The following is a 14,525-nucleotide window of genomic DNA, read 5'->3' as shown; positions in this document are numbered from 1 at the left end:
AGAAACAGCAGGAAAAATATCCATCATTTCCCAATTCCCTAAGGGATTTTAAATTTACAACCAAAAATGAATACTGAATTCAACAGATACCTTTGAATAACTCTTGGTAATCTACTGGAAGGATGAAAAAATTTTCACCTTTTCAATGTATTAATATGGTAAATAATATTATAATCATGTTTTGAAATGACAGTATGTGCTTATGTTGCAGTTTGCTTTTAATATTTTCTGGATTAAACTTGATATTTAAAGATTTTTTTCCTCCACTGAAATATTCATTAATAAAGCGGATCCATAGCTTTTTTTCATATACTTTTGTTTTTTTCATTTATGGTTTTGGCACCGGAAGTATTTGCTTATAATGTTTGATAAGACTTACTGCTGAAGACTTCTGGGCTGGAGTGTGGTTACATCGTTTTGTCAGTTTTCTTCGTTTTATCTTTGGTAATTGCTCTGTTTCTGTTTTCTCTTTCTTCTAGGTTCAGTTTGCTAATTTATATCTTCTAAGAATGTCATATATTTTATCCACATTTTCTGAGATCTTTGCATAATTTTCTTTTAATTTCACCTTTTAGAAAAGCAATTATTATGCTTTTAAAAAATTTCTACTTTGGCTCCCTCTTTGCTTCTTTAGTAAGTTTTTCCTTGATCAATTATTTCCCTATTTTACTTATTTTTTAAAAAGAACTGATTTATTTTAAATGTTATTTATTTGTCAGAGAGAGAGAGAGAGCACAAGCAGGGGGAGCAGCAGGCAGAGGGAGAAGCAGGCTCCCTGCTGAGCAAGAAGCCTGACATGGTACTTGATCCCAACCATGACCTGAGCTGAAGGCAGATGCTTAACTGACTGAGCCATCCCGGCATCCCTTAAAGAACTGATTTATTTGTACATAATTTTATTTTGATTTTCTATTTTTAAAAAACTTTTAATTGATCTTTTTAAAAAAAAATATTTTATTTATTTGAGAGAGAGAGAGTACAAGCAGAGGGAGAAGCAGGCTCCCCACTGAGCAAGGAGCCCAACTCGGAACTCGATCCCAGAACGCTGGGATCATGACCTGAGCCAAAGGCAGATGCTTAACTGACTGAGCCACCCAGGTGTACCAACTTTTCTTAATTACCTTCTGCTTCTTTTAGATATATTGTTGATCTATTTTTTAATTTTTCGAATTGTACATTTGATTCATTTTTTAAAATTATTTGCTAGGAAATGTGTTTGAAACTACAACTTTCCCACTGTTATTTTAACCACATTCCTTGGAATTAATTATATAGTATTTTAAATTGACATTATTTTCTAGATGTTCTTCAAATTAAATTTATTGTATCTTTGACCCATGAGTTCTATAAAAATGGGGCTATACAACTTATCAACTTCATTAAATACATTACTCAGGTAATGTTTCTGTCATTTTCTCTTTTCATTTCCTATCATTTTATTTGGATGCTATTTCAATTTTAATTTTATGAATTACATAAAAATTATTAATCAATGATAACACCTTTATTTTGTATTACAATTATTATAAAATATTTCTCAGTATTTTTTACCTTCAATTCATCCTTATAATGTAGTAATAGTCATGATATTAATACTATTAAAATGTAATAATATCCAATCCTCAGCTATCCTCAGACTTTTATTTGCCTCATTGCTTTTGCCTGTGACTTTACAAAGAATATTTCTCAATACCTTTACTTTAGAGGGGTCTCTAATAAATAACATTCTGTTGGGTTTAGTTGCTTGATTTAATCTAAGAATCTTCTTCTTCTGACAGGTAAATTGATTAGGTGCTCTAGTTACAGCAGTTAAAACAAGTTTGGTCTTAATTCTATCATCCTAATTTACGCTCTAAATTTGCTTTTAAATTGTCCTTATCCTTTTTTCTGACATCTGGCTTTAGCTGTCTTTTCTGCATCTTTCTCTACTGCCTTCTTATTATTGATGTTTTGTATACGATGAATTGTCAGTTCATCATACCAATCCTGATCCTTGAACTTTCATGTTTCAGTGGATACGACAGATCTGGGAGATAAAATGCAGATTCCTCAGCTGTCCCACCAAAAACTGTGATTTACGATTTCTCAGGTGGAATCTACTTTTTAAGCGAGAACTCCAGATGACCCTAATGTAGGCAGTTTGGGTACACTCCTCAAGAGACAAAGTCGTAGTAATCTATGGTAATTTTTAAACATATCCTTAATCTTCAACTTCTTGATTCATAAACTCTAAAGATAAAGAGTAAATGTCAAGTCCCTGCTAAGAATTAGGAAACAACACTTTCTCCCTCTTCAACAATACACATCCTGATTTATTCTTTTTACATAGTATTTAGTATTTAAAAATAATTGAAATGTCTTTTATCCTATAACTTTAATTTCTGGAACTGTATAGTTTTAGATTGACATGCTGTCTTTAGTTCTGAATGCTAGCACACTGGCTTTTCCTATTCTAAAATTCCTTACTTTGACTACCTTTAATTGGGGCTAGACTTTTTTATGAAGCTTTTTAAATAAGATTTCATGGATGCTCTATTCATTAAACCTTGGATACTGAGGATAGTTTACTTTCTTTTGCCTTTGTCTATCAACAATAATATTTTTAGATTACATTTTTTCCCCCTCAGAGTCCTGTAACATTTTTCCATTATTTTACAAAATTTAATATTGCTATGGAATACTTTGAGTCCTAACTTTTTTTTTCCTTCCTTGTAGATCATTCACTATTTCTGACTGGAAGTTTGGTAAAGTCACAAGGATATAATAAGGTGGTAATGAGATTATATTAATTTTTACCTTGGAACCCAGTATATTCTTTTGGCTTACTGATTAATTTCATCACAGGTATGTATAAATATATAATGTCTAGCATATTAGTTAAGAGTGTAGCCTGTAGTCATATTTTCTGTTCAACCATTTCTTAGCTGTCTAACCTTAAGCAAGTTTATTATACTCTCTGGGTCTCAGTTCATCATCTGTAAAATTATAATTACTACCACAAAGGATAATAATAAGAGCTATGTCATGTCATAATATATGTAAAGTGTCTAAAAACAGAAAAGGGATTCAGTAAGTATTCATTACTATTATAATTATTGACATCAGATTTTTTCTATTCCATTTTGTTCCATTCTATACTAACACAATTCTGCATGTTTAATCTCCTGTACCTGTTTTACATATTTATTATGTTTTTTTCTAAGTGGTGTTTCTTTCTGCATCTCTCTTCTCTCCATTTGGCACGATTTCCTACAATCTGATCTCTGTGTTACTGCACTGATTCTCTGCCACGCTTGCTCTCTTGCTGTTTCAGATCCAGTTCCTAGGTTCTACAGAGATTGCTTTGTCTTCATTTTTGTCTTCTTAATCACCTCCTAGCACCTTGTTTATCATCCCATCCTTGACCTTTTGTTTCATATTCTCTTTCAATTTTTGGTGAGAAAAAGCTTTTATTAGGGAAATTTTAATTTATCCTGAAGTTTTTTTTTTCCCCAGTAAGAGTTGTTACCTGTGTTTAGCCTCCTGAGTTCCTTTCTCTCTCTACCTGAGAAAACAGACAGAGACAGAGTCATTTATAGTTTTCTTACAGAGCTGCCATGCTGTTTCTTTGCTTAGATGCTTCTAATGGGTCTCCCCATTTGCTCAAATACAGCTTAGCTGGATTTGTCTGGGTTCTGCTTGCATGAATGTTGGCCCTGCTTATGCGTCTCTGTCTCTCTGTAGAGCTTCCGTTTGAGTTGAGTGTTGATTGTTTTTTTGTTTTTTTGTTTTTCTATTGTTTTATGCTCTATGGCTTTTGAATGGAGAGGACACAGGTTTTGGGTTCTTCTACCTTCACTTCTCTGACACTTTTTCAGTTGGACACAGGCATCAGTTTTCTGTCTCTCTTTTAAAGGCTGGGTGACATTGTGTGTGTGTGTGTGTGTGTGTGTGTGTGTGTACACCGCCATGCTCTCATATGGTGCTAGTATGTAAACTATAGCAGAACCTTACTAAGGAACAACTTAGCAATCACCATTTTAAAGGCATGTACTTTTTTACCCAGAAATTCCATTTTAATCAATATATCAGGAATCAATATTGTACAAACATGTCAGCAATGGAATGCTTAATGTTGTTTATAATGGAAAACCACCTGGAAACAATGTAAATATCTAACATTAGGTATTCATTGCATAAATTATGATACATATATCAATAAAATATCTTGTAGCTACTGGAAATGATGTATATTTATACTCAAAGGTAGAAAAAGGGAAGTGGAAAATAGCAGTATACACAATTGCAGAGCATAATTCTTTAAATAAAAGCATGTCATGTGAATAAAAGGCAATATTAACAATGATTATACCTGAGTGTGGAGAAACAGACAGTTTTCATGCCTTTTACACATTAAAAAAATCATGACTTAGTTTTATAATTAGAAATATGGTAACAGAACTAAGAAAAAAAGAAAAAAAATGAGAAAGCTATACATTCTCTGCTACCATCTCCAGAATAATGGCAACTAAATTATTGAGCACTCTTTGTCAGGTACCATATAAGGCCCTTAACATAATTATCTCATTTAAACCCCTCAACAGCTCCATGAGGCAGAAATTAATGTTTTAGTTTTCAGTTGAGGAAACTGAAGCGTGGAAAGGTGAAACATATCTAATGTCACCTAGCTCCTAAAAGACCATGCCTGAATGTAAACCCAGTTCAGTCTGATTCTAAAAGCCACCATTTTCCCAGTGGACCCTATTGCCTCTAAGGACTGTCACATTCATCTTGGTGTTCACAGGTTATATATTTAATAGCTCATTATTCAAACTTTTGGACACCAGTCCTTATTTCATACACTAAATTTGAACTTAAAAGAGAACTCAAAGGACAGAATAAAGACGTACCCAACAACAACAGCAAAAAGCATAAAAGCAGAAGACATTAAGATTCATATTTCAATGTAAATTATTGAACATTCTCTTTAACATAATGTTTAATGAAATAGGGAAAGAGTTCTTAACAAATTAGGATCTTTAGAGAGTATCGTTAACTCTTTCAAGCCATTAGTTGAAAAATCTAATGTACCAAAGGGGCAAATTGTCTTTGAAATATTCTCACAATCTGGGGATTTTCTGAATTTTCATGTAACTTTACCCAGTCACTAGAACAATCATGCAGTATACTTTGGTTTTGGTTTTGGAAAATACAAGATTCTTCTATCGTTTTCATCATAAACCCAAATTCCAGCTGTCAAACATGTTTTCTTCTAAATGATCAACATTCTACCCAGGATACTACCCAACCAAATCAGTCCACTTCAATTTCAACAAGAGTACCTAGAGTTAAAAACGAGAACAGCAGCAACAACAACACAAATGAGATAGCCTAAAAGAACAGACACAGTAGGGGCTGGATGTTTAGGGGACTAGGAGTAAATTAGTGATGGCAAAATTTCAACCATCTCTTCTGGAATCTACCTAATACCATTTATCAGACTCTGTTACTATGCATATCACAGCAGGTAATAAAGTTAATAGGCAGCTTAAAACACCAAAACAGAGTAGTAATTTAATAGATAAACCATACCTTTCTCCCACCCCAAAGGCAATAAAAATTTGGAATTAAGGAACCCTGGGTCAGAACAGTAAAATTAGAGAAGAACATGGTACTCAGAGGATACAATAACAGCTTATCAAGCATCAAGTCCTCATAGGAAAGATTCACAAGCATTCACTATCATTCACTGCCTCACCAAGAAATAGAAATTTTAAAAAATGTAGTTGGATAAGTAGTGGATGATAAGGTAGAATGGTGATAATTCTCCTCCTCCAATGGGAGGGCGATATGAATGACAATTTGCCAATTAAGAATTGCAAACACATGAGGATTCAGAAACTAAACTGTAAGTATTAGTAAAAAGAAAAAAAAAGGGTTGTCTTTGGAATTCATTTAAGTCAAGAGCTGTAACAAGGAACAATCTCAATTATCTCCTTTTACCTGTCATTACAATAGTGCCGAGTCCACCAAGGTAACAGTTATTTGTAAAATATATAACAATAAAGCAACAAGGACTTGATGCAAACATAACATTCCTAGACATAAATTAATAATCTAGGACAGAAAGTTTAGGTCCTTAAATTCTGAGCCAACCAATAGAAAGGATGTATAATTCTCTACCTATTCCACTAACCAAAAGAAACACAAGAAAACTAAGAAATGCCACAATATATAATGACATTCTATTCCCTCAATACAAATGAAAAGGAATCTCAAAATATGATACACTTGGTTTCTTTCTCTAGCACAATAATAATGACTGAATGGAACAGTGAAGCTTAGGCTCATTATAGCTACATTAAAAAAAAAAAAAACAACAGGAAAATCCCATTTGGGTCTCATGAAAACATTCAAGTTATTTCCAAGTTTCTGTGGATATAAGTCCACAGGTTATCTGCAAAGACCCCATACATTATTTTACAGGGAACAGCTAAACAAATTGGCTCCAACAGAAATACAAATAAATGGATTAAAAACTGGCTATCTAACCGTATACAGAGAGAAATTGTAATTGGTAGTCCGTCTAGTTGGGGAGAGGTTTCCAGTTGGGTCCCACAAGGATCGATATTGGGTCCCATTTTGTTTAATATCTTTATAAAAAATCTGGAAGACAAAGTAGAGAATGTGCTAATTAAGTCGACTGATGCCAGTAGATTAGGATTTGTGGTTAAAGTAAATTGGATATAGATAAATGCTACTGGTCTTTAGAAAGACTGATGCTAACAGAGAGAAGGCTTTTGAATTAGCTGTATTTTTTTAATGTATCATTTGAAAAAATCTAATTCCAAACACTAAAAATAAATAGATTTAAAAGGTTTTAGTGGCTTTGCATAACAAAAAAATTAGGCACAATGGGTAAAGGCAATACAGAGACTCACAACACCTACGAATACAGAATAAAGAATGCTCCCCAAATGGAGACTTTTTGGCACAGCTTTATTTGGAAAACTGGTGGTTATGGGTCCCTCAATGCAATTAAGGTATTGGAGGCTTTTCAGATATGTAGGAGTCAGGGTGGTGAACGGCAGGAGTAACTAAATTCTCAAATACACATATACTTAGTTATTGGCAGCAAAATAAACAATGAACGACATAAAGCTTAAAAGACAGAAAGGAGAGTTGAAAACTTGAAGGCATAAGCAGGAAGTGAAATTAATCAAGAGCAAATTCTATAAGGACGCGCACAGAAGACACGTGGAAAAAATATTCAGTAGACCTCTTTTTGGTTTGAGGTTTATTTAAAATTCTCAATATTTTAGAACTTAATTTGTTACATGAAGACATGTGATACTATTTGTTAGCCATGGACTCTCATGTGTCAGATGGATTTTTTTTTTTCAGGTGAAGTCAACTGAATTGAATATATGGATTAATGCGGAATCAGCTTTTAAATTTTATGTTATTTTTGTACTTGCTGGCATAGCAGAATGTATACCAGATACAGACTGGAAAATCCAGATCAAGTCTCAGAAATTTCATTAATTTTGTTATACCACCTTGGATATTTTACTTTCCTTAAGAGCCTTAGTTTTGGCATCAATTAAATGGCAAGATAAGAATTGTTTTAAGAGCTGCATACACTCTTGTTAAATTAAAAATTTACAGGAAACCAATACAGAGAAGAGATTGGAAAAATGTGGAAGTATGCCCTTGAAGCAACAATTGGCTCCCACCTGGCTAGGCTTCCCGTATTCATCCCTCCCTGACCTCAGGACAGAGCACAGTTTAAAAATCACTTTAGATGACATGACGTGCTGCTTGCGTCTCTAGGAAACCATCAAGGGAAACTGAAAAGGCCAATCCTCCTAGTGACTGATTTTTCCAGAGCATCCAACAATACTTAGCTGATTATATGTGCCCCAGCTTTAGGGGGGGAAAAAGACAAAAATTAGAATTACAGTTGAAAAGAAGGGACATTCTTGATAAGAAATAGAGTGGCATTATTCGCAATGCCAACACAAAAGAAGGGGATATGCAATCAGAGCCCTATGTAGATCTCTAATCCTTCATGCTGGGTTAAAAAAGAAACCATAGGAGTATGGAATGTGAGATGGTCACCTTTTTGTTTTAATCAAATCAAGATAGCTCTAAGTATCCTGGCCTCAGAAATGATAAAGTTTGTAGTTGGTTTGCTATAGATTTTATAGCTAATACCTGTTGAAAAATGATTTTCTTGCACTGACTTTAAAACTTCTAACGTGAAACATTCCTCTATAGATAGTATTCTCTTTTAGGAATGGGATTGCACCCTATATGCTATATATTTACTGCGTAAAATACACAAGCATTGGCAATATGTCTAGAGATCGTAAATTTTACAAAAAGTAAAATTCCTATCATTATAATATTTTAATACATTATGAGTATTTACCACTTACAGAGTGTTTACCATATAGTGAGGACTATGTTATCCTCTCTACACATCACCACAAATAATCTCATAATAACTTATGAGAGAGGAATTCACTGTTTTTACAGAGGAGGAAACGGCAGGGTCAGAGAGGCTCGCCTGCTTGCTTATTTGTTTACTGCATATTGTCACGCAACTGTAAATGGATGGTAAATGCTGGAACTGACTACAAAATGCTTGTTTAGAACTGTCGTGCTAATTACAACTTCTGATGTCTTGATATTATACATCTTGATTGAAGAAAGTGGAGAAACCACTGTATTTAAGAGATTTAAGAACAGGACAAGCACCTTCTATTTTCCTGGGCCTCAGTTTCCTATGTTTGAAACTAGAGGATTAGATTCCTGCAGGGTTTTTTAACCTCAGCATTATCGACATTTGGGGCTGGATGGTTATTTGTTACGAGGAGGCCATTCAATGCACAGATGGGTGTTTGCAGCACCCTTGGCCTCTGTTCACTAGATATGGGTAGCAGTTCCCTCTTCCTGGTTTTGACAACCCAGAATATCTACAGACATTGCCAAAGATCCTCTGGGGGAAAGATCTCCTGTGTTTTGGGAACCACTGTATGAGAAGAACTCTGATATCTGTTTTGTTCTCTCATATTCTATGCTCTGACTTGTGGGTCCAACTTCAGCCAAGAGGATGGGCTTTTCACCACTGTGGGGTATTCGCACGGTGAACCATTCTCTATCTCCATCTCAGTATATTGAAGTTAAACTCTGAAGCTCTCCAGGCTCAGTGTGCTATAAAACTGCCACTCTCTGGCTCTTAAATTTATCATTTAAGTGCAAATTGGTGTGAAAAAAAAATAGGGTAGATGAAAGTGAAAAGAGATCAGGTGTTATCTTATTAAGTCAGCATTTCATTAGGCAATTGATTTAGACTCATTTCAAACTGCAGTCCTCTGAGATAGTTTTATTTATTTATTTATTTATTTATTTATTTATTTATTTATTTAACTAACACCACTATATCAGAAAAATCATAGAATGGATTTAAAAAGCATGCTTTCGCTTGACAGCCTGAGAGAGCCATAATGCTAGGTTGGAACCTAGCAACAGATTTTAATAAGCGAAACCTCAGGTACTGTAAAGAAATGGACAATTTCCTAGACTCGGGGTTCATTAGCTTTCAAGGGTCATATTTAAAATTTGCATCATTACAAATATCATCTCTCAGGAAGCGAGTGCCTTTTCTTAGAGAATAGTTCAAAAAAGAAAAATGAGACCTATAGATATGTGAAAACATTAGTGAGTTAGAAGCTTTCATTGGGTTTGCTCCAAATAAAATTCAACTATAGAGATCATTTATGGTGTGCTATCCTTGGAAATCACATGAAGATAGAAATATTAAAATGTCAATTAAATAATGATTGATATGGTTAATAATTCCAGATGGTTTAAAAGTATTACTGTTTTCCTAGTTTCATCGCAGTGAACTATTTATTAAATTTAACACTATGTGCTACTTTATAAGCACTATTTATGGCAGATATTAAAATAAGACCTTGTTTTTTTGTCTATTTTGAAGGATTTAAATTTGGACTATGGGAAAATACATACATAAATATTCTGTTTAGTGCAGAAAGTTTGATAGAGGAAGCCAGGTGAAGTCACATTTGGGTAGTAAAAAGGGATGGATCCATTGGGACTGCTGTCAAAAACCTCAAACGGAGATTCTAAATCTTGGCTGCAAATTAGAATAGCATTTGAAGAATTTTTAAAAATTATGATACGCAGGCATACTCTAGTACATTCAAATAAGAATTTCTGGGGAAGGAATCAGGCTTCAGTATTTGTTAATGCTCTCCCAGTCAGTCAATGGGGCACCCAAGATTGAGAACCACTGCCTTAAAGACTCAACAGGGTTTACAACCGCATGGAAATTGTTCTTTGACTATGTGTAACTTAAGCAAGATGGCAGTCTCTTATAGTCATGTGCTCTAGCGATTTTAAGTGGTACTGTACGCAAGGCATTACGTGATTATTTGTCACTGAAGGAGAAAATTACTCTCTTTCCCATCCACTTATCTTTCTATCCTTCTGATGACTTCAAAGAGAAAGACTTTATTCATTGCTGGTGGCTCTTTAATACATCTTTGTACTTGTTTATCTCCCTTTTAAATCAGACAATGGACTCAGGCCCAGAGCCTTCATCTAGGATAGCCGAGAATTTAATAACATAGTTTCATATTTCTCACTTAAGATTAACTTCCAGCAAGTAGTACTGATTTAAGTGTTTTAAAATTTCCTTTGTTAATTATTTAAAGTGAGTAAATGTAAATAAATATAAAGTAAATAATAGTACACATTATACTCATATATGGAAAAACTCACAAGGGTAGTTCTCAGATGACCATGGTTTGGGCAACCCTAGTGTTAAGGTAAGGGATGCCAAATGTTGTATGATGAGTTTTGGCCCTAATTGTGCCTCCATCACTAAATAACTTTATGATTTTGGAAAAACTACCCATTCTCTTCCCTGGGCCTTGGTTTCCTCATTTGATAATCAAGGTCATTAACCTATATTGCTGGCATTCTTCTATGAGTTAAGGAAGCAAGGAGGGCTTGCCCTCTGAATTTACCTTGTTGACATCCAGGCGCATCTTCTCATTGTTGGCACTAGCAGCTTTCTCAGCTGCTTTCTTTTGGCGTTGGGGTCCCCTCCCAAAAAAGATGTAGTTGACCAAAGCATATTCCAGAAGGGCCATGAAAACAAAGACAAAGCACCCCATCAGGTACATGTCAATGGCCTTCACATAGGGAATTTTAGGGAGAGTCTCCCGCAGGTGGGTATTGATCGTGGTCATTGTAAGGACAGTTGTAATTCCTGAAAAAAATGACAGAGTTAGAATAATAATGTCCCTGTGTCCTTGCTGACTTCATCATAGTTGGAAAGGTTAATTGTACTCTTTCACTCATTCATATATGCCACAAAATACTTATTGGGTACTGATTATGTATCTGTGCTGTGATAGGCCCTGGAGACACATATAAATCATTAATTTACAGTAAAACTAATCATTTGGAAACTTTTCCTTTATTTATATTTTTATATTTATAGTTATATATCTAGTGAGGGGCTAGAGGTGTGAATTAAATGCTAAGGCAGACATCTCTATAGGGTGAGCGTTAAGTCGTGATGTGGCAGGAGAGAAGTCACGAAATGGAGACTCTGGAGCTGAGTTCTAAAGGATGAGTGGGAGATACCCAAGCAACCAAGAACTGGAGCTCAAGGTGTGGTAGAGAGAGCTTTTATAAAGGTGTGTTTTGTGTGTGGGGGAAAAAGAACATGGCCCATCAAAAGCATCTCAAGAAAGTGAATGGGGTACGTTATAGGATATGACAGGAAGCACAGTGAGAAGAGTGAACATTAAGTAAGGCTCATAATGGAGAGCATATATACAGAGCCTAAAGGGGAATCTGAACTTAAAGCTAAAGTTGAGGTGAGGCCATTGACCAGCTTTGAGCAGGGAAGCATAGGGACAAATTACGTTTACGACAATCACTCTGGTACTAGTGTGGAGGATAGAAGGAAAGCATACAAGACAGGAAGAAAGAATACCAGCTAATAGTTTTTCAGAATCATCTAAGTGATAAAGAGAAAATAAATTAAAATACTCACAATAGTATTGAAATCAGTGAATGCATTATATAGATATTAGAGACAAATGACTATAAAAACTTGGAAGCTGGATATGATGGGTAACAGAGAGGCAGGTGTCTAGCCTGCATGTGTCTGGATTGGGCAAGTAGGCATGTAATGCACAGATAAATAATATAGAAACATTATAAGGTTATGGGAAATGGCATACTGGGTCAGGTTATAATTGTTCATCCCTCTGAGTGGTCATCTCCAACAGTGAAGAGACAGAGATGTGCCGGGTAAAAGCACTAGGAGTCCAGAGTCCTTGAGTATGCCAAGGTTCAGTTTTGTAGCAAAATAGTGATGTAAAAATAGAGCCCAGAGATCAAGATCACACAGATGGGAAATTGTATAACCAACATTTGAATGGGGGTCTCTCTGAGTTAAGTTTCATTTCTATGATTTTTTGGAAGTGTAAATTTTCTGATTTAATTTTATCTCTCTAAAAAGATAATTTTTGTCTTGTTTTTCTACACGCTCATAAAACAGCTATAGAAAAAATAAATTTGCACATCTGATTCTGAGCAGGGCCAGAAAAAAGCTTTACGTGTCTTAGAGTTTTTTGTATCTTTTCTATAATATCATTCATTTTGAAACATTTCCCAGTTTCATTTATCTTTTCATTATTTCAACTGTATATTACCCTGTTCAATGTGTATATTATAAAACTGACAATGCTGATTTTGCTTTTTATCTCAATCTCATTTTAAGATATTTCTGACCAAGTAATAAATTATTCACATCAAAAGACATTTTACAATTTTCTTTTAAAAACTAAATTATTTATTTATTATTCCTGTAATAGACATAAAATTGACAGTAGATTTTCACTTTGGAATAAGAGGATATTTACAAATTCCATTCATTACTTTATTCAGCAAATATTTACTGAACACCATTCATTGTGTGAGATATTACAGATATAATGGAAGAAAATTAGATATGGACCTTTCTTTAATGTATCTTTCAGTACCTTGAAGAAAAAGAACATCACAAACCAAATAAATATAAATTATTAACTGCAATTTGTTTACAAAGGGCAGTTCTCTAGTTTTTTAAGAGAATCTATCACAGGGGACTGGACTTTTAGTCCAGGAGGTTATTACTTCTCCTTTCCATTCTTGAACTGCTAACAATCTAATCTTAACACAGCAGCCAGAGTTATCCCTTTCAATCTGAAATCAAATCATGCCACGTCTTCACTCAGTGACTCCCTAATTTCACTCAGAATAAAAGCAAAGCCTTTACTGTGGCCCCAGAACTGCTTCATAATCTTGTAGTCCCCTCTCCCCAACCTTATCTTCACCCCTGAACTCCCTCTTGCATTCACCTCGTTGGCCACCTTGCTGACAGCCGTGGCACCTTCCTACCTCAGGGCATTTGTAGTACGCTGGAATATTCCCATCCAGACATTTAAGTGAGTCTGTCTTCTTGACATCTTTGTTCCATTGATAATTTCTGAATGGAGTTTACAATGATTATTCTAAACGGTACCTCCGGCATACCCAACTGCCCTCGCCTTGCTTATTTCCCTCTATAGACTTTACCGTATCACACAGCTCACATGTCACAAGCAAAATAAATTTATTGTCTTTTTACTGCTAGTATATCTTCCAGAAGGGCACTGCTTTATCTCTAGTGCCTAGTGTGTTTGGCACATAGTAGGTGTTCAACAAACATTTGTGGAATGAATAAATGAATGACTTCTCCAAGGAAGTGATGATTGAATTGAGATATCACAGTGGAGGAGTTAACAGCCCAACATTTTAAAGGGCTTAGTCAGAAATAAAAATAATAAAAATTGTGTAAAAGATCATAATTTACTCTATCTGGAGTTAGTAACATGAAAATGTTCATGAAATATAATTTATTCTCTTCCTCTGGTGTTATAGTAGAAAAAAAATCAAGCATAAAAGAAGTGATGCTATCGATGATTTCCCAGCAATCTTACTTTGTTGTCTTCTGCCCTCTACCCATGCTACTCCAAAATCTTAATAAGACTTTAGAAGTCTTTCTGCTTATCTGCTAGTTACATAATACATTTCCTTGTTTTCCGCTCAGAAGAACAAAAAAAAAAAGACGGAAGGGAGCTCTTTCCAGGTAAGGAAGCACCGATGCAAATTGAACAATTATCAAGTGATATTACATGAACTGTGCTTCAATAAAACTATCAAATTGATGGGATTAATTTCATTACCAACTGCTATATGGTTAACTAATTTTGACATAAAAGAGTTTTAATTTGTATTTAATTGATTTAACGCTGAATCAGATAACCCAAAGTCCCACAGCCAAATTCTTGTAATGTGCATAGTCCAGGCTCGTCACGCATCATCAATACCAGGGTAAAGGAAGTATGTGAACGGACGTGCATGGGGCCTACACACACACACATGCACACACACGTGCACACACAGAGTCAAGC

General features: G+C 34.8%; 1 protein-coding gene across 3 annotated transcripts in view; it reads right to left on the bottom strand.

The window, feature by feature from the left end:
* The window catches only part of GABRB2 (gamma-aminobutyric acid type A receptor subunit beta2), a 227,343-nt gene that overhangs the window by 24,143 nt on the left and 188,675 nt on the right, over positions 1–14,525 (bottom strand). For 2 of the 3 annotated variants that reach the window (XM_008692414.1, XM_008692413.1), the window contains exon 8: positions 11,040–11,284. In XM_008692414.1, the coding sequence (XP_008690636.1) occupies positions 11,040–11,284 (245 nt within the window). Of the gene's footprint in view, positions 1–6,531; positions 6,646–11,039; positions 11,285–14,525 lie in introns of all 3 variants that reach the window. The other variant, XM_008692411.2, reaches the window with a different exon arrangement.

Source organism: Ursus maritimus, unplaced genomic scaffold (assembly GCF_017311325.1).
Source record: "Ursus maritimus isolate PB19 unplaced genomic scaffold, ASM1731132v1 scaffold_15, whole genome shotgun sequence".
Classification (NCBI taxonomy): domain Eukaryota; kingdom Metazoa; phylum Chordata; class Mammalia; order Carnivora; family Ursidae; genus Ursus; species Ursus maritimus.
This window is presented reverse-complemented; position numbering and strand designations above follow the sequence as displayed.